Genomic DNA, 24,240 nt, shown 5'->3' on the forward strand with positions numbered 1-24,240 from the left:
TCTCTTCAGCAAGTACGGAACGCTGGCGCGTGGAGGCTTATTCGGTCAAAAATCCAAGGTACTTGGAAAGCAGTCTATAACGACGCGTGCTAACCAACAACCGAAAGGAACGGACGTACTTTGACTCCGGCGATTTCGCTCTTTCCGCTGCTGATCGCGTGACCGACAACGGTGCTATTCAAACAGGCAGAATGCATCCCCGTCGGGACAGCATCTCGCACCCTTATGCCCCTATCCCAGCAGCTTGTAACGTTGACAAGGATGCCAACGAGGATTCAAATAGGAAGAGCGCGAGTCCCGAAAAGAGTCCCCTCCTTCAACGAACAGATATTGAAGATGAATCCACAGACAAGGAAGAACAGGACAATCCTACCTTTCACCAAGGATGAGACTAAATTGTCGCACTGAAATTGAAAAACTCAAAATGTCATTCAGCAGGGTAGCACGAGCAGCATAACAGTCAAACAGGGACCATACGATAGTTCTAGTAGTATGAGGTGGAAGCTGGTTATGGAATGCCTCTGGATTTTAGGATACAAGTCCTTGAAATGGTGGGGCTTATATACTTTAGTTAGAGAATTTTAGCGTTCATTGACATTAGATTTGAGAGAAACGAGCAAAGAGTGTAGGTGGTGACACCGATTTTCAAAAGTTCTGTAACGTGCGCAGGTCGGCCGGGAAATACGTTACAAACGAACCTTGCTGGGCTCTGTTGTCTATGACCAGTTAGGCATCCCCAATCGGAATCCCTATGATAATGGAACACATCTATAAAAGACCTTGTAGCCCGTGCTGTTGCTTTGAAAGAGGAGGGGAAGAGAACAAGATTATACGAAGAAGCAGGGGAATGGCATGTGAATTTGTTATTGTAGGTTGGAGATCTAAAGACGTTGTAGTAGAAAAGTACTTTATACTGTGCTCCTCTAACGAAACTGTGCAATACAAAAACATCAGACAGATATCACATTTTAACAACAGTCAGTGGTAGCAACATCCAGCGTTGATCAAAATGAGATATCTCCGCCTTAGTGCAGGCTAGTGAATCAATGTAAGGTTAACCAGACACTTTCAACGCTTATCATGATGATCAGCAACGGATTTGTTATGGCTTTTGACTTCCTCCGACCCGGAGTTAGGGTACAATTCACCACTCTCGGTATTAGGACCTTCACGATAGACTTTGAGACTGTCATGTTTATGATTTCCTTCTTTTGTTTCGGATGCTGTAGAAGTCATCTTGGACAGTTCTGGTAAAGATATAGTTATTCGTCAGCCTTTGGCATTTAGCTTCGTCTGCAGGGTGAACATTCACCTTCGTTATAGTTTGCATCCTTTCTGCTCACATCAGCTTGAGACGATTCTCCGCGGCCTTTCGTCTGTGGCACGCGATGCGTCGACTCGGCTTCAAATGGCAAGACCTTGCTTTGAGAGACGGTCATCCTGCGTCGAAGGTAAGGAGTTATAAAGAAGGGCGTTTGTGCATGCCGTTTACAAATCACTCTGTGAAAGTTTTGCATCATGAAATTGAAAGAAGTGTGGGAAATTACGATTCGCGGGGGAAAATGGCACTTTTGCCATCAAAAGGGTTTGTTTAATATATGGCAACCTCAAAGTAGCTCAGTAACCCCTACGTCGCTAGCCACGGTTTTGAGCTCCCTGACAACATAGGTAGCAACTTATATTCCAAGAAATTCTTTAGAGCCATGGGTCACGCTTCCTTAACTTTCTATTACCAAAACTAAACCATAATTGGCAGACCTTATCTATTGGATAGCAAGTCTCCAACACCACTTAATGACGTAACATTTGTGGCCGTCTTTCCAACAGCTCTCCCCATGTTGCAAGGGGTCTCTCGTACTGGCTATTGAGTTGCGATGTAACTAATGGGTGACCAAATTTAGCCACATTCAGCAAAAAATAAAAGTCATCGATTTTGATCTTCCATTAAATGCATCTCGACAATTTTCATCTATATAGATAATAGATAGAACGAGAATATTTCAGATACAATTACATGACTTATTTTATTATCTAGTCACTAGTATTACATATATTGTTGTGCCCTTAGCAATAGCTGTATAGTGGAAAGCTATTCAGCATGAGGCACGGGGCAAGCTGTGCGTTGGGCGGAAAGCTTTACAACTGGCCCCTAGGATCTAAGCTCCACAGGTCCATCAAGCGGGATGCCGCCAGCCTGGTCCGATCGGTCTCAATGTAAAACCGGATCTGGTCAGAACGGAGCTGTTCGTTTGCAGGTAGTAGATTCTCTGATCGAATAATTTCCTGCATCGCTCTGTCCTCTTTCAAGTAGACTGTTCTGCCCTGTATGAACCAGAGTATCACTGAAACCACCAACATGATGCCGAAAGCGGCAATCGCGTAGTTCATTTCATTGGACGGCGGATTTGGCGTTTCGGGAAAGAAGAAAAATACTGTGATAATGCAACAGTAAATGATGCTGATCCAATTGAGCAAATAGCCCCAGCGGCCAAGGTCAAATCTCCGCGATGGTAGTTTGTCACGACCAACAAAAACCAAGGTGATAATTGGTAGCCCATATGAGATAGTCAGGGCGATCGTGCTGGCACTTACCACAGCCTCGAGCGCGGTTCGGCTAAAGAGGTAGAGCACTCCGACCAATGAAATAATGAGGCCGTCGGCACACAGCATTCGCAGCGGCACATTCCAATAGGAGTGAATATGCGACAAATAATTGCCCCAGGGAAAGCCGCCGTCACGACACAAGCCCCATGTGAGACGCGATGTGGCCGTCATGACGCTGACACCCTGCCCCATACCATTGATTTCAAACAGAATCATTAGCGCAACTGCCCCATTCAGTCCCACCGTGGTAGTCGCTAGCTCCGTAAAGGCGAGACCCGTTGGAGGATGTAGGATTAAATATAAATCCTGGATGGAAAACAAGCAGACGACCATGAAGAGGAACCCCGTGATCGCGCCCATGATCACGACGAGATAAAGTACCCGTGGTATATTAACCCGTGGGGCTGGGATCTCCTCTGACATATGGATAACACAGTCAAATGCGCAGAGGCCATAACCGGCCTGGCGAAGCCCAATAAACCACACAACGCCATCAGACCAGCCGGTGTTGTTAAGCCATTGGCCAAAGACAAATGATGCCAGTTGGTATCGTAGGTTCGGGTGAGTACCGGCCGATACTAGTATTGCTAGGGCGAATGCGATAAAAAGGGCACCGAATTGGATGGCGACGACGTTATTGAACCATGGCAGAATATTGTCCTTGCGACACACTATCGCGTTAACGATGGTAAATAGCAGTGTGATGCCAATGTAGACGACAAATAGTAACCACCCACTGGCGCCTTGCCACGCAGGATTGACAATTGAATTGATTGAGAACAAGAAGTCGGTCATAAAGGCAGCTTGTGACGCTGTGGCAGTCCACCAGCCAAATGTGTTTATCCAGGCACAGAGGTACGAGAGGAAACGCCCCGCAGGGTGGTTCCAGAGGCGAAATACCCAGTAAGCCTGCCCCAGGGTCGTGGGCATACTGCTGCATAGCTCGCCAAGTGATATGGCGACGCAAAGATTGCACAAGGTAACGAGGCACAAACCCCAGAGAATATTGACAGGCCCGCCGTTAGCCAAGCCACTAGCCAAGTCGTACGCTAATGTTGACCAAGTGCCCAAGATATTGAAGGCTAAAGCGAGCATACTCCACATATTGAACTTGCGTGAGAATGCTTGCTTGTAGCCCATGGTCGCCAGATCCAGGTGATCGTGGATCGTCTGATCCATAGCGGGTGGTGATTCCAATGGAACAATCGCATGTAGACCGTTGCACAACTCATCATCGTATCACGTATTCGACTAATCCAAGGCACATCTCGTTCCACGCCTTGTATCAACGCGACATCGCCCTAGCTTTCGAAGTATTTGCGGGTAGGCTGCATTCGCTGATCAGGGCTGACTGGTGCGCCATGAAATTTGTTGGTTCATATAGTTTAGAAGTCGAGTCGATGACGTGAAGGGGAAACCCCGACCACGTGATTGTTGTTCCTGGGGCGTATTCGGCCATCGAACCATGTTATCCCAGCAGACCGTGGGCGAACTTCCCCTCCTTTTCCGAATTGTGACAGCCTGAAAAGTACCAAAAATAGACGGATTACTATTCAGAAAGCGGTTACCCTGTTCATCAAAATGACATCCGGTAGTTGCGCTTGCAGCTATATTCGTTATACTGCCTCCGCTCCACCTAGCAGCTTGGTCAACTGTCACTGTACCACTTGTCGCAAACAAGCCGGCGCGCCCTACCAGACTTGGGCGATGTTTCCGATCGATAGTGTTCAATGGCATGTCAAACCCACAGTGTGGCAGTCAAGCAACTCTGCTTCACGAAGCTTCTGTCCACGCTGCGGTTCGACCCTCAGCATGATCCTTGATCACAGCCCGGAGGATGTGAGTGTAGCTGCGGGGACAATCGATGAAGGCGAAATCCCACTGCCAAGCGATCATATTTTTCTACAGGATAAAGCGTCTTGGTTTGAGGTGCCAGAGGCTGATAGGGCCAACAAGTGGGAAGAGTGGGATTGCAATGACAACATGTAGACACTCATATTCTTTAGTCTTGTAAATGCATCCATTTATACATTGTTAAAACGTGGGCGGGTTTTTCGTGTGATCATAAGCTGATTCCTCAAGTATACTCAATTACTTGACAGATGTTATGCATCGCTGATAAGGCCAGGTAAAGAAAAGAAAAGAAAAAGTCAAGAAGTGAAAAGTCCACCCATAGTCTATGATATTATGTTGATTAACAGTCGACAAAAAGAAAAACACACTCCAAGGCCACCAAGGATGATAACTACATGGCCTATAAATGCGTGTATGTACACCGACACGCAAAATCCGATCCAATCGGATCTTACCCAAGACACAAGACACACACAGAAAAAAAGAAAGAACGAGCGCAACCCTACCAAAAAATGTACCCGGGTCTCATCATACCATAATACCCACACAGACAGAGTAGAAAACAGCAAGCTCCAAATGCAGGGAATGGAAAAGAACAAGAAAGATTGCGCTGTAGAGCAGCACATGGACTCCAGACCCACGTACATATCCATAGCCATACCCCGTACACCAACACTAACACCAACACCAAAGCCATCACTTGACGAGAATTGCGATGACTTCTAGCCAAAGGCTCTGCCAGTCAGAGGCTAGAGACATGATAGGATCACAGCCCATCGGATCTCCCAATCAACGGCAGAAATAAACAGATTTATGATGAGAGACAGAAACACGCAGAAAATGCAATTCCAGGAGATCATGATCGGAGGAGAGAAGAGAAGTAAGCAAGATATGAGCTTGAGGAGGAGGAAATCACCGGGCTGGCATGTGGTTCGAGCCAGACCCCGTGGAGATTCCCGTCGATTGATGAGGGCGGTAATGAACTGAATCGACGGGTTTGGGCGGAAGCGATGGTGAGGTATCCCGCTTCATGCTGCTAGGCGGTTGAAAGAGGCCAGGACGAGCGGGAGGTGGAGAGAAGATGGGGTTGCGCGTGGAGGCTTCGGCAGCAGGAGAGGCGTGACTCGGATGTGGTTGGGATTTTCGCACGTCCAGTGGGGAAGAGCTTGGATCTCGATACCCGGGTTTGCGCTCGGCTTCATAGTCTGGGTTACGGAATGGTCCCTGCGGATGTTGCCGAGACTCCTGTTCCGTGCTGTATGGCGTATTGTTTGCCGAGGAGTTCGCAGCGGAGGGGTTTTCGGGAATGGTCGATGCCGATCCGTTCGGCGCATTGACGTCCACCACTCGCTTTTGAGCCGCGGGAGTCGTATACGATGATGCCTGTGGTCGTTGTGCCTGCTGCTGCTGCTGCATCTGTTGTTGATGGATTGGGTGCAGTGGGTTGGCCCAAGGTGTTTGTTCCAGGAATGCTTCCTCAGCAGCGGTGCGAAACACATTAGACGACATGGATGACATGGCCACCCGTGGCTGTACTGTTGAAGGCCGCGGCGCTGAGACCCGAGACTCAACAGATATCTAATGCGCTGGTTAGACAGTTGCGGGTGCCCCCACCGACTCGATGTGACTTACCCCCATCTTCTCTAGATCATCATCCAACTCCGAAGGACGCGCCCCTAGCAATTTCGGTGCAGCCGGGAAGCCGACATACTTTGCGACACCAGCCATGACAGATACCTCATGGTTGTATGCGGTTTGATGTGAGATCTGCTGCGATCGGCGGGTCGGGAAGGGAATAATGTGGTGCGGGCTGAGCTCGTCAGTCTTGAAGCGATCGTGTTGGATCGCATAGAATTGCTTGCTCATCGCACTCGAGTGCCGTTCCCGCACGTCTCGGATGCGCTGGAAATATGTGCTGTGCGCCTGGGATCGCTCGGCTAGCCCCTTGTTCAACAGTGACTTCAATCGGTATTGGTACAAGGTGTGCTCATATTTGATCTTGGCATCCCGGTGACGTTGCACACACTCGACCTGACGCAGGTACTCGGGATGGGTGGGTTTTGGTCCAGTCAGCATCTCCAATTCGTAATTCAGCTTGGATATCTGTTCGTCGTAGATCCTGCAGGCGCGGGTGAGTAACCTCCCCCCAAAAAAAAGAGGCAAGGTACATACTTGTCACGCAATGTTGCAAACTCCTTCTCTAGTGTCGCCAAGGACTCCATGGCAGACATCTTCTTCGCAGCTGTACAATGGGTCAGCTTTGATCATCAAACGGTGCAAAATTACTGACACTCTTCTTCCGCTTTGGCCGCGGTCTCTGTATCGTCGGCCTCATCGACACGTTCCGCAGCCTCCACGTCATCTCCAAGATTCTCCTCAACTAGGTCGTCTGCAGCCGTCTCAGCACCACCTGTTTCAGTCTCATCATCCACATCACGAGCTTTTCGTCCTCCTTTCCGCTTGACCTTTTTACCCTTCTTGATGTTGGACAGTGCGATGGGAAGGTCTGACTCGGGGACATCGTCGGCGGGGGTGTCATCCTCGTTCGCGACGATGGGGTCTTCGATCGGCTCCGGGGATAGCGGGGTATCATCATCGATCGGGTCACTCAGATCGCTCTTGATCGAGCTACGGCGTTTTTTGAGAGGCTCTTCTTCTTCACCGACTTCGGTTCCGGTGTCGTCACCCACGTCGACCCGTTTTCGTTTCTTGCTGACGCTATCAGGAAGCTCGGAGTCGTCTAGGTCGGTGCCATCGTCGGCGATACCGTTATTTTTGAAAGAGCGAGCTTTGGAGGGCGAATCGTCCGCCACAGGCGTTTCGTCGTCGACATCATCGAGCGTGGTGGACTGGTGAAGCTTGCTGGGACTAGGCCCGGCGCTCCCCACGCTCACCACAATGTCTCGTTTTCGAAAATGTTGTGGGGAGTCTTCGATGCGCTCGGTTTCGGCTTCCGAGTCATTCTCCAGCACCGAAGACTTCTCCGGTTCGACGGGGTCATCGTCAAGGTCCGACGGCTCGTCGTCGGAAACGTCATCAATCTCACTCAAGCTACTTGAGCGTCCATCGTCCATGAGAGGGTCATCCAGGTACGGATTCCGCTCGCCATTGGCAATGCTGGAGTCTGCCCCCGTGGTCGGGCCAACGGAGGCTTGTTCTCTGCTCTCGGCGACCTCCATCTGCAGCTGTGCAAGGGAGAAGTTTGACGCGAGAGTGGTATGGAGGAGAGGGATAGAGGGGGGCCTTCGGAGGAGAGGTCGTTTTCGGCAGGGTTGGCGTTCGTTATGGGTGTGTGAGGAGAAAGGGTGTGGAAGGTTTGCCGGTCCACCAGACGGGGAGTTTGAAACCTGGAGGAACCGCAAAATCGATTAGCTCAATGGCCGTGCCATTTTGGTCTGATCAGACGGGAGACAGCAGCAGTGTGGGAGAAAAGTGACCCGGCGGGTGCGCAGAGGTCGGCCAACGCCTTCAGAAGGCGGTGCGGAGATTTGATCATCGCCCCCAGTGCCGACAGCCCAGGCGAAAACCACGGTGCCTGCGCTGCCCCTCTCGCGGCAGAGGGTTCGAAAAGCAAATTTTGTCCACGTAGCCGACGACGGGTGAAGCACCGAGATCGATGTAATACTGCAAGCGACGTACCTTTTCAGCAATGCGCCAGCAGCGCCAGTGGTGAGCACAGCTGCTCGCGACCGAGCACGAGTGTCCAAACCACCGCGTTCCTGGATTGTAAGAGATCAACCAGGTTCAGAACCGCGTGTACCACCTCGAGAAAGTTGTATCCCGCCAGGAACCTTTGGGGTGCGAGTGACCACCGATCCTGCGCAGACCGACTGACTGGAGGGCGAGGGGAGGCTAGGAAGCGGGCGAGACGAGAGGAGGACGCGGCACGGCACGAACAGGCATGAGATATGCAGAGGAGCGAGACAGTGTAATGAAGACACGGACAGAGGGGAATGGGAAGGACGCGCGCGAGAGGACGCAGGAGAGGGAGGAGAAGATCACGAAGCGCTATGATGGGGTGCTGGATGCACCGGTGACGGGGTTCTGCCGCGAGATCAGTCACCGCCTTAACCAGAACCGCCAGTCCCGTGCTGGGTCATGTGATTGTGTTAAAAATCCTTGGTTTTGGTTTAGATGAAGAGATTGACGGGGCGATTATTGGTTTAGTTGCATTATTGTTGCTGTGAAAGCTCTTTGCCCAGCTACTACTACGCACCGGCCGTCGTGTTTACTTTTGCGGGAGACCAAACCCCCGGCTGACCGTCTTTACCGCATCCGACCATCCAGCCAAGACTAACAGCAACTTACTTGATCAACAGCTACATTGGACTTTTCACATGTAGTTTTCCGTATCCTATTCATTACCACCTACAGTACTCTCTAATACACTCACCCCGAAGAACAGCAGGTCTGATCACATGACCGATAGCACCCGCGCCAAGCCCGATAAGCAAAAGACAAGAAAAAAAAGTGCAACGGGGAACGCAATTAGTTGTACGACCACAACCTAACTCCCTCCACCGCCCAACCGACCCCAATTGACACAATGGGCAAGTCCAAGTCCAAGTCCAAGTCGCAGTCCTCCAAGACCGATGCGTCTAGCACTCTGCCCTTCCTCGGGGCCAGCGCAGCTCTGGACCCAACGCTGTCCTCGTTGTTCGAGAAGAGTGTGCGTCCACTTATCTGTCTGATTGAATTGACATTCTGATAGCTAACCTTTTTCAGGCTGGACCTGTGAAGGCACCCGTCATCCCCGAATCATTCACGGTTTTCAAAGCCAAGCAGCGCGAGGATGCAGATCTAGACCAGGACGAGGAGCAGCAGCAATCGGCTGACTCTGACGACGAAGTGATGGAGGATGCCTCCGACGCCAGCGAATCTGGAAGTGCGGACGAGGAACAATCCGCAGAGCCACAGGGCCGGAAACGAAAGAGGGCTGGCGCTGAGGAGGACCTGGAGGAATCATATATGCGTCGCATCGCCAAGGAGGAGCAGAAAGCCGATGATAAGAGGAAGGAGGAGCAGGCTAAGCGGCTGAAGAAAGTTGACCAAGACGATGGCGAGAAGGCTGGCGAGGATGTCGAAGGGAGCGAACAGTCCGACGAAGAAGCAGCATCAGGGACCGGCGAGGACGACGAAGACCTGTCCCCCGCCCCGGTGCACGAAAGCGTGGCGAAGAGCACCAGCGAAGTGGAAAAGTCCAACCGCACGGTATTCCTAGGCAATGTCTCGACGGAAGCGATCAAATCCAAGTCGGGCAAGAAGACCCTGCTGCGGCACCTGGCATCCTTCTGTGCATCTCTACCGGAATCTAGCGGCCCGCACAAAGTCGAGTCGATCCGATTCCGCTCCGTCCCCTTCTCCAGCGGCGGCGGCCTGCCCAAGCGCGCGTCGTACGCCAAGATGGAAATTCTCGACGAGACCACCCCCAGCACGAACGCCTACGCCGTCTACACTACCACCCAGGCCGCGCGCAAGGCCCCCGCTGCATTGAACGGGACCGTCGTTCTGGACCGCCATCTCCGCGTCGATAGTATCGCGCACCCCGCGGAAATCGACAACAAGCGGTGTGTCTTTGTCGGTAATCTGGACTTTGTGGACAAGGAAGTTGAGGATGCCGAGCCCGGCAAGAAGAGGAAGACCCGGGCTGCTGCCGATGTCGAGGAGGGCCTGTGGCGGACCTTCAACGGGCACACGGGTGGGAAAGACAAGAAGAAGACCGGGAAGGGCGCCGTCGAGTTTGTGCGCGTGATCCGCGACCGGTCGACGCGCGTGGGCAAGGGATTCGCCTACGTGCAGTTCTACGATGGAAACGGGGTGGAGCAAGCGCTACTGCTGAACGAGAAGAAATTCCCGCCGATGCTGCCGCGCAAATTGCGGGTGACGCGCGCCAGAAAAATGGCGAAGAAGCGGGATGGCAACAATAATGACGGCGGCGAGAGGAAGATGGGCAAGGCGCAGAAGACGATGCAGGGTCGGGCGGGCAAGTTGCTGGGGCGGTCGGCCGCGCATCAGATCAAGACGGATGGGAAGAGCTCCATTGCGGCGAATGGCTTTGTGTTTGAGGGTCATCGTGCGACGGAGGGCTCGGCCCGTGTGAAGGTCAAGACGAAGAGCCGCGGGTCCAAGGGGAAGCCGAAGACTCGCAGCAGTAGGCGGGCGGCGGCGTATCGAGCTTCTGGGGGGCAGTAGCCGTTGATTGTGTATTTAGTATGGCGTTTATCGATCCACAAGGGCATGATTGCGTTGTGGTTATTGAAGTTGCATATCTCCAGATGTTGGTAGTTGATCGTGCCTCCCTACACACTTGATTTCCTCTACCACTTCTTTGCGTTCTCTTTCCGTATTAGTGCTCGGCCCTTGCCGCCTTTTGCCCACTGTGTAGAACTGAGCCTAGGGGTGAGCGGCCTCAGTAGCAACTTCAATCCCATCACGTGCAATCCTCCTCGTTTAGATGGCCCCCGTCGTCCATCATAAAAATGTGTCGAATCTAGGCGTGTATGTGATTCACCACGAATTACACTAGCAATTCCCAGATGTGGTCGAAAATCGAAAGATGGAAGAAGTCTGGCATTCTGATTACAATCTAGCTATTCCTTTTTATATAACAGAACGCATAGTAAGCGAAATGAGAGCACAATGCCAAGCATATCAAAAAATCAAAAGCATTTTAGTGCTGTATAAAACTTTTATCCATCGATCCACCATGCTGGCATCCCGACAGAAATTATCGACAACAAGGGGGCGGATCTGTTTTCGGAACTTTACTGTATCGTAGATAACTCCGACGAGTATTCGGAGTTAAAAGTGCCTAACAACTAAAGTCCGGAATATCTAACCATCTAACCTTCCATAAGTACTTAACTGACCCGTGGACGTGTTGTATGGTATCTCCAGGGCCCTATTGACAAGTTTAGAGTCCCCGCTTGTGAAAAGCATTCGAGATAAGAGGGTTGAAGGATAACAAAATGCAAGCCGCTCTTCCTTCCCTATCCCCTCGGGAGGCCATTGCCGACGCCCTCTATCGTGCCGTGCTCGCCCTTGATACAGCCGACCTGGCTCTTCTCAACAGTTCCCTCACGCCGGATGTGCTCTTCGACATGGACGGACATACTACGGAAGGCCTCGACGCATTCCAGAGCCAACTCTACGACAAGATCTCCAAGTTGGACACCACCCACTTCGTCAACAATTTGCGAATCAACTTTGTCGAAGGTGCATCGAGCGCGACCATGACAGCTTCGGTCCTTTCGCAGCACTATCGTCCTAACACCGGTAAGGTTCCGGGAGCGACCTATTTTATGGGAGGATCATTGTACTTCATTGATGTGGTCAAGGACGACACGGAAGGGCTGTGGAAGATTAAAAGCTGGAGGATGAAGGTCACCTGGACGACGGGGGACCCTGACGTGATGGCTTAATCGCCCTCAGCCCGAACGACAGGGACGGTTTGTGAAAGCTTGCAGGTGCCCTGGCATCAGCCTGTCTCTTCCAAAACCAGTTTAATGCATGGATTTACCATAGGATCACTTGAAATTATCCTTTCACCAAGGAGCTCCTAAGCCTTCTAGACTGTAGGCGATGGCCTCAGTCCTAGTTTAGGCTCTGAAAGAGTGGTTTGAAACTCATGGTATTCACGTTATTGAATGGTCTCCACATTCGCCTGGTTTGAACCCAATTGAGGTCGTATGGGCACTACTAAAGCGCCAATTATTTGAGTGATACCCAAGACTAGCTAATGGTAGACGTCGTCAAATTGATTGGGAGGATTATCGGAATGCGCTAGTGGATTCATGGGACCATATAGATCAGGACTCTATAGACCGTCTTATACGATCTATGCCTCGCAGAATTGCAGCTGTAGGAGCTGCGCAGGGTTACTATACGCAATATTAAAATTCGACAATTATTTCATTACGATAATCATTTTTGTTGGTATACTATTAATGGTAGAAGAGATATATGTTTTTGAAATGTGTTGGTGAGTTATGTCAATCGGGAGTGTGTCAATACTTTTGACCCCTAACTGTATGGTACACAGTGTCTATCTAGGGATTGACGTCATGTCAATCAGTTCCTCGCTCCTCTCGCTATCCTCCCTCTCATCCTCGCCTTCTCTATACCACGATAGATCATGACTGGGCATTTCCCCCAAACAACGTGTCCGACTACAAACACCGCCTATTGTCGCTGCCTGTCCCAGATTTGCTGACTCTTCCCCTCCACAACCACCACCCCTCACTACTACCACCACCATCATCACCATCACCATGCTGCCCTTCCGCCGCTTTTGGAACCAGCTCCAACAAATCTTAGTAGCAGAACCCACCACCCCGGCCGACTCCAGCGATACTCCCGCTCCAAAAGCCGATGCCACCGTGTGGGACGTACTCAAAGTCCGCTATATCCTACGAAACAAGATCAGCCGCCCACTCCCGGAGGAACTAGTCGATATAATCCTCGACTCGGCGGAGTACTGGGCCAGCGCAGAAGTGGAGATGTCACAAGGCGAGCGCATCGTCCACAAAGACCGCGACCAAGTAATCCTGAAAACCGTCCCCCTCTGCTACGACCGCGCAAGTCTAGCGTCCAGCTCCGTACCAACCCCCTTACCTCACCGGGGCAAGTACCCCTGCCGAAAAATCATCTTCCACATTTCATCGCACGACCAAGGCGGCAGCGGCAACCGCCCACGCGAGAATATGTACGAGGGGTCCTGGACCTGGTTCGACACAGAGGTGATCCGCGCCGCGCATCTGAAAAATATGTATAAAGACGACAAGGAGCAAGAGGTCCTGGAGAATGAGGGCGGGCAGGTAGCGAGGCATTTTGGGCCTGAGAATCCGAAGCTCTTGCCACGAGGTGATAAGTTGCAGTCGAATAAGGCTCATGTGTCGAAGCTGCAGGAGCATCATATCGTTTGGCATTATCTAGATAATGTGTCGCCGGACTCGCCTGAGGCGGAGGAGGTGGAACGGATGCAGGGCCGGGGGAGTCTGACGCTGGATGGACGGGGGGTGCGAGAGTTGGAGGTGGGTGATTCCATTGCGGTGTGGGCACGGGCGAGGTTTCCCTGGTGGTTGAATCGGGTGGCACGGGCACGGGTGCAAATCTACTGGGCAATATAGTTAAGAGAGAAAGAATGGAGCATCGCGAGATGAAATGATCAACACTCCAGTGCAAAACGAGAGAATACTTGTATACTTGAAGGCTGCCTCAGGCACCCAGCGAATCGCCCAGCGAATCACCGCCAAAGTGAAGCACGCAATTGTGCCAAGGCCTCAGAGGGACGCTAGCTATGCCCCATATAAGAAGTACAACTCCCTCGACCACCAGCAACTTTTGTTTTCTCCCATTCCAGTGCCCAGTTCGACTAAATCGACAATGTGAACCCTCCAGAACATCCCCCCGTGATTCCACGACCGTGATGGGTGAGGGCAGCGCAACACCTACCCCTACACCACCCCCAGACACACCCGACGCAGCCGACAAGCCGATGGAAAGCGCCAGGACCCGGCGGTGGGGCAGGGCATGCCCATCCCCCTCTCGTCTCTCTCGGCCGGGTTGCGACGGTTTGCCTGAACGGGACGATGGGGGTGGACTGCACCGCGACTATTACTGATTGATCGGGCGAGAAAGAGGATCTGCCCCCAGGCTAACCAACCGACTCCCCGCTGCGACTGGCTCTCGGTTGCGTTATCTGCACCGCCAATGATGCCGCGGGTCCTCGTTTCAGTGACGCAGTAACACATTCCCCTGGTTCTCGTGTTCCCCCCTCTCTTTATTTATTACTTAACTAAAACCCCAATGAATGGCTTTCTCTCTATTTCTCTCATTTCCACGTTTTCTCCCATTTTCCACACCCCCAACAACCCGATACTAACACACAACCCCCAAAAATGACATCTCGCACCTGCGCCGCTGTGGTCGTGGGCGCCGGTCCCGCCGGTGTGGCCGCCGTGGGCAACCTGCTCGAGCGCCAACTCGGCACCATCGCCTGGATCGATCCCACCTTCGAGGCCGGCCGCGTGAACCGCAAATACCGCGAGGTCCCATCGTGAGTTGCCTTCCAAAGGGATCGATGATCACCTTTGCACTGTCATTTCTGACTGGCCCTCCTCCAGCAACACCAGGGTCGCCCTGTTCTCGGCCTTTGCCACGGCCACCAAGCCCTTCCAGACAGTCGTCGACAACACCCCCAAACCAAACCCGTTCTCCACCCTCGCCAAGCTCGACCAGGAGAAGCCCTGCCATCTGCATCATGCCGCGGACATGGTGCGCTCCCTGACAGACGGCCTAGTCAAGATGGAGCAAGTCCAAGCGTGTCGCGGATTCGTGACGGCTGCCAACCTGTCCAAATCACCCTCATCTGCCTCTTCTGCGTCGCAGTGGACAGTCCGTGTCAAGCAGCACGGCTCTTCCGACGAACTGGAGATCAACACCTCCCGCCTCGTCCTCTGCACAGGCAGCCACCCGACCCACCTCCCAGTCCCGGTGCCAGGGCTAGACATCGACTATCTCGATCTCGACACAGTCCTCAAACCGTCTGAGCTGCGCACCATCCTCCCCACCGACTCCCCCTCCACCGTCGCCGTCATCGGCGCCAGCCACAGCGCCATTCTCGCCCTCCTGAACCTACTCAGCCTAGCCCAGTCCTCGCACCCGCATCTGCGCGTACGATGGTTCACGCGCCATCCCCTGCGGTACGCAGAGTACAAGGACGGCTGGATCCTGCGCGACAACACAGGCCTCAAGGGTCTAGCCGCGGACTTTGCGCGCTCCCAGCTGGAAGACGATAAGCTGGCTACCTCGGAGGCTGGCACGGTTATCCGCAAGATCGACTGCGGCGGCGGCCCGGACAGGGAGCACGCGCAGTATGAGCAGAATCTGCCTGCTTGTTCGCATATCGTGCACGCGGTGGGATTCACTCGCGATCCATTGCCGAAACTGTCTCTTAACGAGCAGGTGCCTATTAAGCTGGAGTACGACCATGAGTCTGGCCGGTTTCACCAGCCCGGTTCGGGCGACGTCGTGCCGGGGTTATATGGAGCCGGTATCGCTTTCCCCGAGCGTGTGGTTGATCCCCTTGGGAATGTCGAGTATGCGGTTGGGTTCTTTAAGTTTATGAAGTACTTGAAGCGGGTTGTTCCTACGTGGACCGCGGCATGATTGGTTATTGATTCAAAAGGCTTCTTCTGGCCTGGCGTTACTGGATACTGGGCTGTGCTTTGCTTTTATACACTTTATACTTGGCGGGCTTATGTCCCAAGGTAGCTTTATATCATATACCCTGCCCTACCTATTCTTCGTCTTGCTTTCTTTCGTACGAGCCTACAGTATCACCCTGGTAATCCTTATCAGGCTTTTGTACTTCCCATGAGCGGCCTGTGGCCATGGCGGGCGCAAGAGAGTAAAAAAAGGCTCTTGGAATGGAGGTTACGGTAAAGTAAACAGTCAACCCAATCAAGGAATCAATGTATAGTAAGTAGCATATGTGCAATTAAATCCCAAACGCCCACTTCAGCCTCTCATAAACCAAGAAACTCGTGGCAACAAGCGGCACCACCTTAACATACCCAATGGTCAATCCGACCCAAAACCCCCGGAACCCATTCTCCGCCCACATCTTGCGGCACGTCCCGCCAACCCCCAGCCGATGACCACCCACCTGCATCCGCCGCCGCAGGACCTCGAAGGGATACGAGGTCGTCTGCGCAACCACGCCGGCGAGTGCGCCGGCGGATAACTCTGCCGGGGCAATCAGCTGCGGGCGGCCTGCGTGCCTGGACCCGGGTTTCGTGACCGAGTTTGGGATCGTGGTGTACGGTGCCAATGCTGGACTGCGCAGCCAGTCGCCGACTTGGTCGTGGGTGAAGAAGGACATGCCCGCGTACGGGATCATACCGAGCAGCGTGGGGCTGAAGCCGCGGTAGAAGTTTGCTAGTTTGACTCGTTGGCTGAGTTTGTTGAACAGTGAGTCGTGTGGGTCGGTTGCGGCTGCGGCACTGGGAGGATGAGGATGTGAATGCTCGTGGTAGATCTGCCGGCAAACAGCCCTCATCGAAGACCGGTGCTGATGGCTGATCTCAATTGCCATTCGCACGCGGATGAGATCGAACGGATAAGTAAACAAGACCGAGACCACGCCCGCAAGGCTGCCGGACAGAAGTCTGCGGAATGGCGTCTCTTTATCCTTGGACGGGATGAGCGTTGCGCGGATCTGTTCGTATCCAAGGAAGTTGATCGCCGCGTACGGGAATTTTTGAAGCAGAGTCGCGGAGTGGCCCTTGAATAGACCGCGCGTGCCTTCATTGCGTCTGATCACCGAGATGGCGGACAGGAAGCCGTGCCAGCTGCCTCTGTAGCGGGTGTATTCTGGGGTTGATGTTTGAAAGAGAATTTTGACGCGGTCGAGCGGTGCGACCACGGATTTCGCCTGATAATTAAATGTTATTTTATGTATTTTCATGGAGATGTTGGACTCACGGCGCATCCTGCCAGCCCGCCGGCCAGCCCGCTCTTGATGATATAGTCGAGACTCCGCTTCGGTTTGGCTCCATAGTTGTTTTGTTTTGGTTGCTGCTCGGCTATTGCGACGCCTGGCAATTGTGGCCTGCTCACACTATCTGGGACCATGGCCCGATGACTCCTATGTTTGCGGCGACGTCTCTCATCTGGAAATGGGGAAAGTAGATTGTCGTCGGAGTCCACCGATGCATCCTTGACAAGGTGACATCAGCTTACGCCCCACCGACCGCCTACCAAAGACGGCAAAATATATAGATCTGCAGTACTTTTCACATTATCGCTCGATAGAATTTGTAGAATACGTGCTTTTTAATCTAGATACCGGAGCTTAAGGCATTGTCGATGTTTGAGCCATCCTCGGGATTGAGCGATGCTTTCAAGGAGGGTGTTCTGGCTTATCAGCAATTTGGGCTCGGGAAGATATAGATAGAAGCATATTATACTGTATGCTTCTTGCTACACTTTCGAGATCTTCGAGATTTTTTGCTTGATTTTTTCTTTCATAGCACTATTTTGAAAACTAGCACGGAAAAACTTTTAGATTCTGGCATGTCATTCAACACATCGTTGGAGTTCGCACGATGGCGTGGAATGTTGTCATCGTTTAGCTCGGCACTGTGCATACAAGACTACACTGGAACACGAACTTTTGGCCCACCTCGGCTGTATGTCGGCAAGTGCGGGTACGTATTCTAGACTGAACATAAGCCTTTGATCTGCGTCAGCGATGAGTCGGGGTAAATGAACTTCCACGCGAGCTATATAGACAAATTTCCCGCTCCAGCTATGGAATCCATTCCATGTCAATTACTCCACCTCGTTGAGACTTATTCTGTCGGATCTATGTACCTCGGCCGAGCTCGTCGTGGGTGACACTGATGTCGCAAATGTGGGCGAATAGTTGCACGCCGATTGATCAGGCGTTGATGCGGGGAATATGACGCGATAACACGCGATCGGCTATATTGGTAGCGGACGTCAGCAGTATTGCGCAACGGCGAACATTCATAGGCAGCGTTTTGATCCGAGTTTTTTTGAACCCCTCTTGGACTTCCAATAGTAGAGACCATTCATCATGTCTGCCGTTCAAACCATCACCAAGCCTGTTCAGCCGGAGATCCAGTATCATCCGAACTTCGAGCAATATCAAGCACGTACCCGTCTTCGCAAGGAGACAGAGTCGCTGCCGACTAGCTTGCCGGCAGGATTTCCTCAGAAACTGGTTTCGCCGCTCGTTTGGGAGGGAAAAGACGTTGAGAACCGGAGTGACTGGATTTATCAGCTGAGTGATGCTCAACTGGATGAGATCGATGCTGCCCTGAAAAGTTTCAAAGGTACGAATTCTTGACATAAGTTGGACTTGATCTAACAGTATAGCCAGCCCTGAACAAGCCATTGGGACACGTTAACGAGTCAACTTTCCCTCTTCCGAATCTTCGTCCGGTCCTGAGGAATCTCTCCAGAGAAATCCACAGCGGTCGAGGATTCGTTGTTATCCGTGGCCTCCGCATCGATGACTATTCTCGAGAGGACAATATCATAATCTACACCGGAGTTTCCTCCCATATCGGAAGCATTCGTGGCCGTCAGCAGGACACACGACTACAAAATGGAACCTCTCCGATGCTGTCCCATATCAAGGATCTTACCAACACTGTGGACAAAGGGAAGATTGGTGCGCCTTCCAACACCGCTGACAAGCAGGTCTTCCACACCGATGCAGGAGATATTGTTTCCCTGCTCTGCTTGAGTCCTGCCGCGGAAGCGGGCGAGAGCTATCTGTCCAGCAGCTGGAATGTGTACAACATTCTTGCAAAGGAGCGACCTGACTTAATCCACACTTTGTCGCAGGATTGGCCGGTGGACGGGTATGAACATTTTAAATCAACATTCTACCTTCTAAGCTAATCGGTCCAAGGTTTAACAACCCTGAGAAGCCGTACACGCTTCGTCCGCTCCTGTATCACCAACCAGCCACCGCAACGACTCCCGAGCGAGTCCTCATTCAGTATGCCCGGAGATACTTTACGGGATTCCTCTCCCAGCCTAGGTCTACCGAAATTCCTCCGATAACCGAAGCGCAGGCAGAAGCATTGGACGCTCTGCACTTTCTGGCAGAGGAACATCGGGCCTCGCTGGGCTTCCAGAAAGGCGATGTGCAATATGTCAACAATCTCAGTATTTTCCATGCACGGAACGGATTTAGGGATGAGCCTGGAAAAGAGTCAGTACTTCTTTATATCTTGATCATTAGTTCGAATTTCTCTAACGAAAAAGTAGACGGCATCTTCTGCGACTCTGGCTTCGGGACCCTGAGAATGCTTGGGCGACTCCTGAACCGCTGCAACACCGCTGGGATACAGTCTACAAAGATGTTACAGAGGATGAACAGACGTTTCCTCTAGAGCCTGCTCTGCGAAAGAATTTAGGTTCGTAAGTCTTCGGAAATGGCAACTCTCTGGCGATTATTTAATTTCACCCGGGGCAATCAGTCATTCATCGAACTATGGTATCCACAATATCCTCCATTGACAACGCATTCCTTAGTTTTGGATCCAATTTGATAGTCCGAAATGATCAGTAAACTTGCTTCCCAAGAACCACCAATTGTTTTAGTTTGTAATTAGTGTGTGACTTTTTGGCCTAGAGACTCTACCGGAAGTACGGCGCATAAACAAGCCTCAAGGAATCAAGAAGGATTATCAAGGTTTGGAGTAGGCAAAGGTGAAACCACCATTTTTTAAGCCTCCGTATCTTGAAACCACTCGGGGCGGGGAGCTTGGCAAGATGACGCCTAACGGTTTTACAGTTAGTGCTGCTGATTATTGGCAGCCTTACGGTCCCACGTGTCTACTCAAGATCAAGAAACTCGTTGTTTTGCCAGTCTTGGAGCAATCGCCTGCGATTAAGTTTAAGCAATCGACACTGACAGCAGAGCACTCAAGGTTGGTCGATAGGGTGTGTGGACAATAGTGTGCCGCATGACTGAGGTTGTCGAGGCAGTGTACACGTCGTGCATCGATGCGGGTTACCTGACTGGTCCACCCGGTCCGGCAGGCTAAAGTGCGGACTTAGCAAAGGTGTCCGAGTATGGTGCAATTGCTATGAAGGTAGCTGAGGAACTGGATACTGCGGCTGAATTGAGTACTGTGGTTCCAGAATCTTCAAGACGGCACAATGTTTGAGACGGCAGAATGTTTCAAGCCGATTTTTGTATGGAGAAGAGCGGCATGGAGCCTGAGGCAGGCTGGTCGACAGATTCCGAGCGTCCGAACGTATTATTCTTAGTCTTCTGCCTGTTCACAGCCACTAACTAACTAATTAATCACTCACGACTTCTGGATGATGGGAGGTTCGGTATAATGGCCGCCGAAAATGACGTCCAAGGTAGCTATTTCCAGCGCCCAATTTACTGTCGCCTAGCGTTAGGGTGTAATAATAAACTGGTAACAGTATATCATACATATTATGATTTTTTGGTCAGATTCATGGCTCTGGAGAATATTTGATCTAGGCCTAATTAAGAAATACGTCTCACCGAATATCTACTGTGGGGACCCCATCCATACTCCTAGCGGGACTTCATCATTGGAGGCTCATGGACCCAAATTTTCGGAATGAACGAAGCAGGAGGTTCCGGGAGTCATTTTGTCAATCGGAAGAATTATCGTAGAAGAATTCCTTTCCAGACCTATGATGGTGTTGATGTCTAGGCAGCCACTGCTTGTTAGGCAGCACGGATTCTTTGCAGGGTATTGACTCCTACCACCATGGTTGTGGAGCCATAGGTTCGGGTAATTCCCGGACCCTTAATTAATAGAAAGTACTATCGTATCGTTATCCTTGCATAGTAAGCGCACGGCTACTCTTCCCTATACAGCTTGTATCTTGTAACAGATGTCTCAATTACTCTAGTTGATATAAATCAAAAGAAGTGGGCATTGGCTTTTGACACGTACCAACTTCACTCTGGTTTCTAGTCAAGTTCTTGCTTGGTCAATGATTTTAGGTTATCTAAGTGGATACAGCGGTTCGGAAAATGAAAATGAAACGAGAGCTCAAGGCTATAGTGCCAGGTTTTATTTAGAGATGGAAAGACTACTGCAGGAAGTTTTCACCCTCGGACGCCTTGAAATAATCTGGCAACATGGGCATCAAGGCAGCACCGTTATCAGAAAGCTAAGACGATAGAACGCCCCAAGCAGGGATTAGTCTGCCTTAGTTTTTCAATCTAACCCTGTACATGTGTTGCATTACAAATGATGATATTTGTAGATTTCCCATTCTACACGGTGGTTGGTTCTCATTCAGCCCTGCACAGATCCCCTCTGGTATCCAGAAAAAAGGTCCAAAGATCCGATCTTCGTTCCGTGTATCATAATATGGCCCAGTTAAGCTGACATTGATCTCAGCGGGCGTAGAGTATGTCTTACCCTACAACCCAAAGTAATCACCCGGTAAATTTACTAGAAATTCCGTATCTCCAGATTACTTATAATGTACCTTTCTGACTATATTTATGTTGTTCGCGCTGCCGCTGGCGGCCTATCTCTTCTTGCATGGTGACAACGGAGAGCCTTATTCAAAATTACGGTGTCTCATCTTATGAAATAATCTATCATGGTTATTTGGTTCGGAAGCAGACTGAGCAAGTTTGCTGTGCTTATTCTTTGTCTCGTCATTGCTTTCGTTATCCATCAGTCCAGCTTTGCAATTGAGTCTGCCTTCACCAGTCCGATATCCGAGTCACTTGATATAATCGAAAGATGCATCCCCGATGACACCGAGCCCTTGAAGAATCCCGAGTCAGTTGCAGAATCGAAAATACCGAACACCATTCACCAAATATGGAAAACCACCGATGTCCGAACATTTTCTAAGGAAATGGAAGCGTCCTACAAAGTGTGGAAGGACAAGACTAGGCCGTTCAACTACACAGTCAAGCTCTGGACCGATGACGACGTCCTCAAACTCGTTAAGTCCAAGTACCCTTGGCTTCTCTCCACATACGAAGCGTACTCTCACAACATCCAACGCGCCGACATCGCTAGGCTAGTCGTCCTCCACGCAGAAGGTGGTCTCTACGCAGACCTAGACGTTTTCCCGCGCGACGTCACAAAGATTCAATGCCTCCAACGCCTCGGGCTGCCGACCATCTTTGCGCCTACGTCGGGGACCTCCGGTCTTAGCAACCACTTCATTATGGCCGAGCGCGGGTCCTCGTTCCTGAAGTGGGCGCTCTACAAGGCTAAGCGGCGAGCTGCGACATCGCAACACATTCTTCTGCCGTATCTACAAGTGTTTTGGTCCACAGGTCCGACGATGGTGACGGCGGCGTTTCAAGAGTACGCATGGCTATATAGCGGACAGCATCACTACCTGGGGCTTCTGGACGATGGATACGTCCGCGCGGTGGTAGGGCACGCGGCTGGGAGGTCGTGGCAGGGGCCGGATGGGCAGGCTTTGAACTACTTGGCGGATCACAATGGCTCGTTGATGGTTGTCATTTTTGTTCTTATGATGATATTCGGGCTTGTTTGTGTTGTCAAGAGAGGATTCTTGATTATAGTCGGAGGCTTTTTGCATAGGATAATTTCCGGGGGCACTAGAGGTTCTTCCTGGTCATCATCTTGATTGTAGTATGGCCTTTAGGAGTATGTTTTGGACATAACCCTTTTATAAATACTCAGTTTCACAGACTCCCATGACGCCTTCTTCAATCACCCAACTCAGAGGCTGTGTCTATACCAATCGAAAGTGAATCCAATTTGCTCAGGTGAGCCTGAGCAAAGTAGATGGAGAAGTCCACGTTTCTGCAGGTCCTGACAGAATCCTTTTTTTGAAAGAAAATCTTCTTCCAAGAGATTTTGGTCCAAGTCATCACAGCTGTCACCATTGGCTCGCTCAGCGATTGTTACCTCGCTGTTGGTGCTCTGTGATACCAACGTCCACCAGTCTCCGAGACCACACCATAACCCATGAATTATGCGACCCATAACCATACGCCATCGGATGATGGAGATTGTTTCGATGGGGGTTCTCACTTCATTGCTTCCCTCCTCTCCGCTTCCCTCCTCTCCGCTTCCCTCCTCTCCGCTTCCCTCCTCTCCGCTTCCCTCCTCTCCGCTTCCCTCCTCTCCGCTTCCCTCCTCTCCGCTTCCCTCCTCTCCGCTTCCCTCCTCTCCGCTGCCTGCTCTCTTACTTCCTGCCGCATCAGTTCTTTCACTCTAAAGCGTTTTTGTGTGCGCAGCCAATTCTGAAATCGTGACATATTTATTATGCCAGCACTTGTCGATGACATTATCAATCATCAGATTGCCATTCAATTCCGGAAACTCTATGTTCTGTAGTAATTCCACGACCTTGGGACCATGCTCGTAAGGATCCTCAGTAAGACATCGATCTCCATAAACCTCAAAGCCGTAGTTTATAAAGTAGTATAAGGAACCGAGGGCGAACTGCTCTGTCCGAGGGCCTAGGAAGCCGAAAGTTCCACATTCTCCTTAGTCCGTTTCGTTGCTATTGAGTATTCTGCCATATGGAGCCATGCACGCTTCGTAATTTGTTCCGATTTCCGCCGTGCAATCAAAGTCGGATAGTTTAAGTCGGTTGCGATCAAGTAGGATATTTTCAGGTCGTAGGTCACCATGAGCGAGGTTGAGTGATTCTAGGAAAGTAACAGCTTGAGCGAGATCGTTCATCCATTCCTTTCGTAGGGGCAGAGGTTCCAGCTTTTCTACTTTTGTAACTACCAGAGTGTGCTGGTCCTGAATGTGGTTTTTTTGTATTCTAGAAGAAAGCGACTTGTCTATTAGGGTAATTAGAAGACAAACCTGTTAGCTGTTAATAGGGATCGTACCTCTCATGTACTCGAGGAAGATGCCATTGTCTGAAAAGAGAAAACACTGCACGATAGACGGGCAAGGCCGACTTTGTGAGAATATTCGATATATCTCGAGCTCTTTATGGAATTGCTCCCTCTCAAATTCTCCAGAATTCGGAACCTTAACCACAATGCGAGGGTGGACCTCGTAAACGAAGGAGATACCTCCTCCCCAGATCCAGTGCACACTAGGGAATTGGCGTTGAATATCCATCCTGAGAATATTATGAGAGAGTTGACAAGCGATGTTTTGAGGAGCAAGGACACCAAGTTTTCTGTGTTTCAAGAGGGAGGCGAGCAAGGAGGAAAAAACAAGAGCCAGGGGAAGCAGGGGCCTCAGTCACTTGATTAATTCTAATTGGGTGTTAACG

General features: G+C 51.2%; 9 protein-coding genes across 9 annotated transcripts; 6 read left to right on the plus strand and 3 right to left on the minus strand.

Annotated features, from left to right (window-relative positions):
• Positions 1-2,136: 2,136 nt before the first annotated feature.
• Positions 2,137-3,783, minus strand: PFLUO_LOCUS2860 (uncharacterized protein; the record flags this gene model as incomplete). Its single annotated transcript, XM_073780043.1, has 1 exon — positions 2,137-3,783. The coding sequence occupies one exon, from the start codon at positions 3,781-3,783 to the stop codon at positions 2,137-2,139; it is 1,647 nt and encodes a 548-aa protein (XP_073636938.1).
• A 1,587-nt stretch (positions 3,784-5,370) lies between these two features.
• On the minus strand, positions 5,371-7,637 carry PFLUO_LOCUS2861 (uncharacterized protein; the record flags this gene model as incomplete). The annotated part of the gene is made up of 4 exons (XM_073780045.1): positions 5,371-6,036; positions 6,091-6,577; positions 6,631-6,700; positions 6,749-7,637. 4 exons carry the CDS (start codon positions 7,635-7,637, stop codon positions 5,371-5,373), a joined length of 2,112 nt encoding a protein of 703 aa, XP_073636939.1.
• Positions 7,638-9,004: 1,367 nt separating this feature from the next.
• PFLUO_LOCUS2862 (Nucleolar protein 12) lies at positions 9,005-10,650 on the plus strand (the record flags this gene model as incomplete). The annotated part of the gene is made up of 2 exons (XM_073780046.1): positions 9,005-9,127; positions 9,184-10,650. 2 exons carry the CDS (start codon positions 9,005-9,007, stop codon positions 10,648-10,650), a joined length of 1,590 nt encoding a protein of 529 aa, XP_073636940.1.
• Positions 10,651-11,426: 776 nt separating this feature from the next.
• On the plus strand, positions 11,427-11,879 carry PFLUO_LOCUS2863 (uncharacterized protein; the record flags this gene model as incomplete). The annotated part of the gene is made up of 1 exon (XM_073780047.1): positions 11,427-11,879. One exon carries the CDS (start codon positions 11,427-11,429, stop codon positions 11,877-11,879), a length of 453 nt encoding a protein of 150 aa, XP_073636941.1.
• Positions 11,880-12,728: 849 nt separating this feature from the next.
• PFLUO_LOCUS2864 (uncharacterized protein) lies at positions 12,729-13,586 on the plus strand (the record flags this gene model as incomplete). The annotated part of the gene is made up of 1 exon (XM_073780048.1): positions 12,729-13,586. The coding sequence occupies one exon, from the start codon at positions 12,729-12,731 to the stop codon at positions 13,584-13,586; it is 858 nt and encodes a 285-aa protein (XP_073636942.1).
• Positions 13,587-14,357: 771 nt separating this feature from the next.
• Positions 14,358-15,627, plus strand: PFLUO_LOCUS2865 (Monooxygenase AgnR1; the record flags this gene model as incomplete). The annotated part of the gene is made up of 2 exons (XM_073780049.1): positions 14,358-14,515; positions 14,583-15,627. The coding sequence occupies 2 exons, from the start codon at positions 14,358-14,360 to the stop codon at positions 15,625-15,627; spliced, it is 1,203 nt and encodes a 400-aa protein (XP_073636943.1).
• Positions 15,628-15,958: 331 nt separating this feature from the next.
• Positions 15,959-17,094, minus strand: PFLUO_LOCUS2866 (coenzyme A transporter; the record flags this gene model as incomplete). The annotated part of the gene is made up of 2 exons (XM_073780050.1): positions 15,959-16,894; positions 16,945-17,094. 2 exons carry the CDS (start codon positions 17,092-17,094, stop codon positions 15,959-15,961), a joined length of 1,086 nt encoding a protein of 361 aa, XP_073636944.1.
• Positions 17,095-18,061: 967 nt separating this feature from the next.
• Positions 18,062-19,423, plus strand: PFLUO_LOCUS2867 (uncharacterized protein; the record flags this gene model as incomplete). The annotated part of the gene is made up of 4 exons (XM_073780051.1): positions 18,062-18,320; positions 18,368-18,854; positions 18,905-19,210; positions 19,267-19,423. 4 exons carry the CDS (start codon positions 18,062-18,064, stop codon positions 19,421-19,423), a joined length of 1,209 nt encoding a protein of 402 aa, XP_073636945.1.
• Positions 19,424-21,606: 2,183 nt separating this feature from the next.
• Positions 21,607-22,620, plus strand: PFLUO_LOCUS2868 (uncharacterized protein; the record flags this gene model as incomplete). The annotated part of the gene is made up of 1 exon (XM_073780052.1): positions 21,607-22,620. One exon carries the CDS (start codon positions 21,607-21,609, stop codon positions 22,618-22,620), a length of 1,014 nt encoding a protein of 337 aa, XP_073636946.1.
• Positions 22,621-24,240: the final 1,620 nt, after the last annotated feature.

Source organism: Penicillium psychrofluorescens, assembly GCF_964197705.1.
Source record: "Penicillium psychrofluorescens genome assembly, chromosome: 2".
Classification (NCBI taxonomy): domain Eukaryota; kingdom Fungi; phylum Ascomycota; class Eurotiomycetes; order Eurotiales; family Aspergillaceae; genus Penicillium; species Penicillium psychrofluorescens.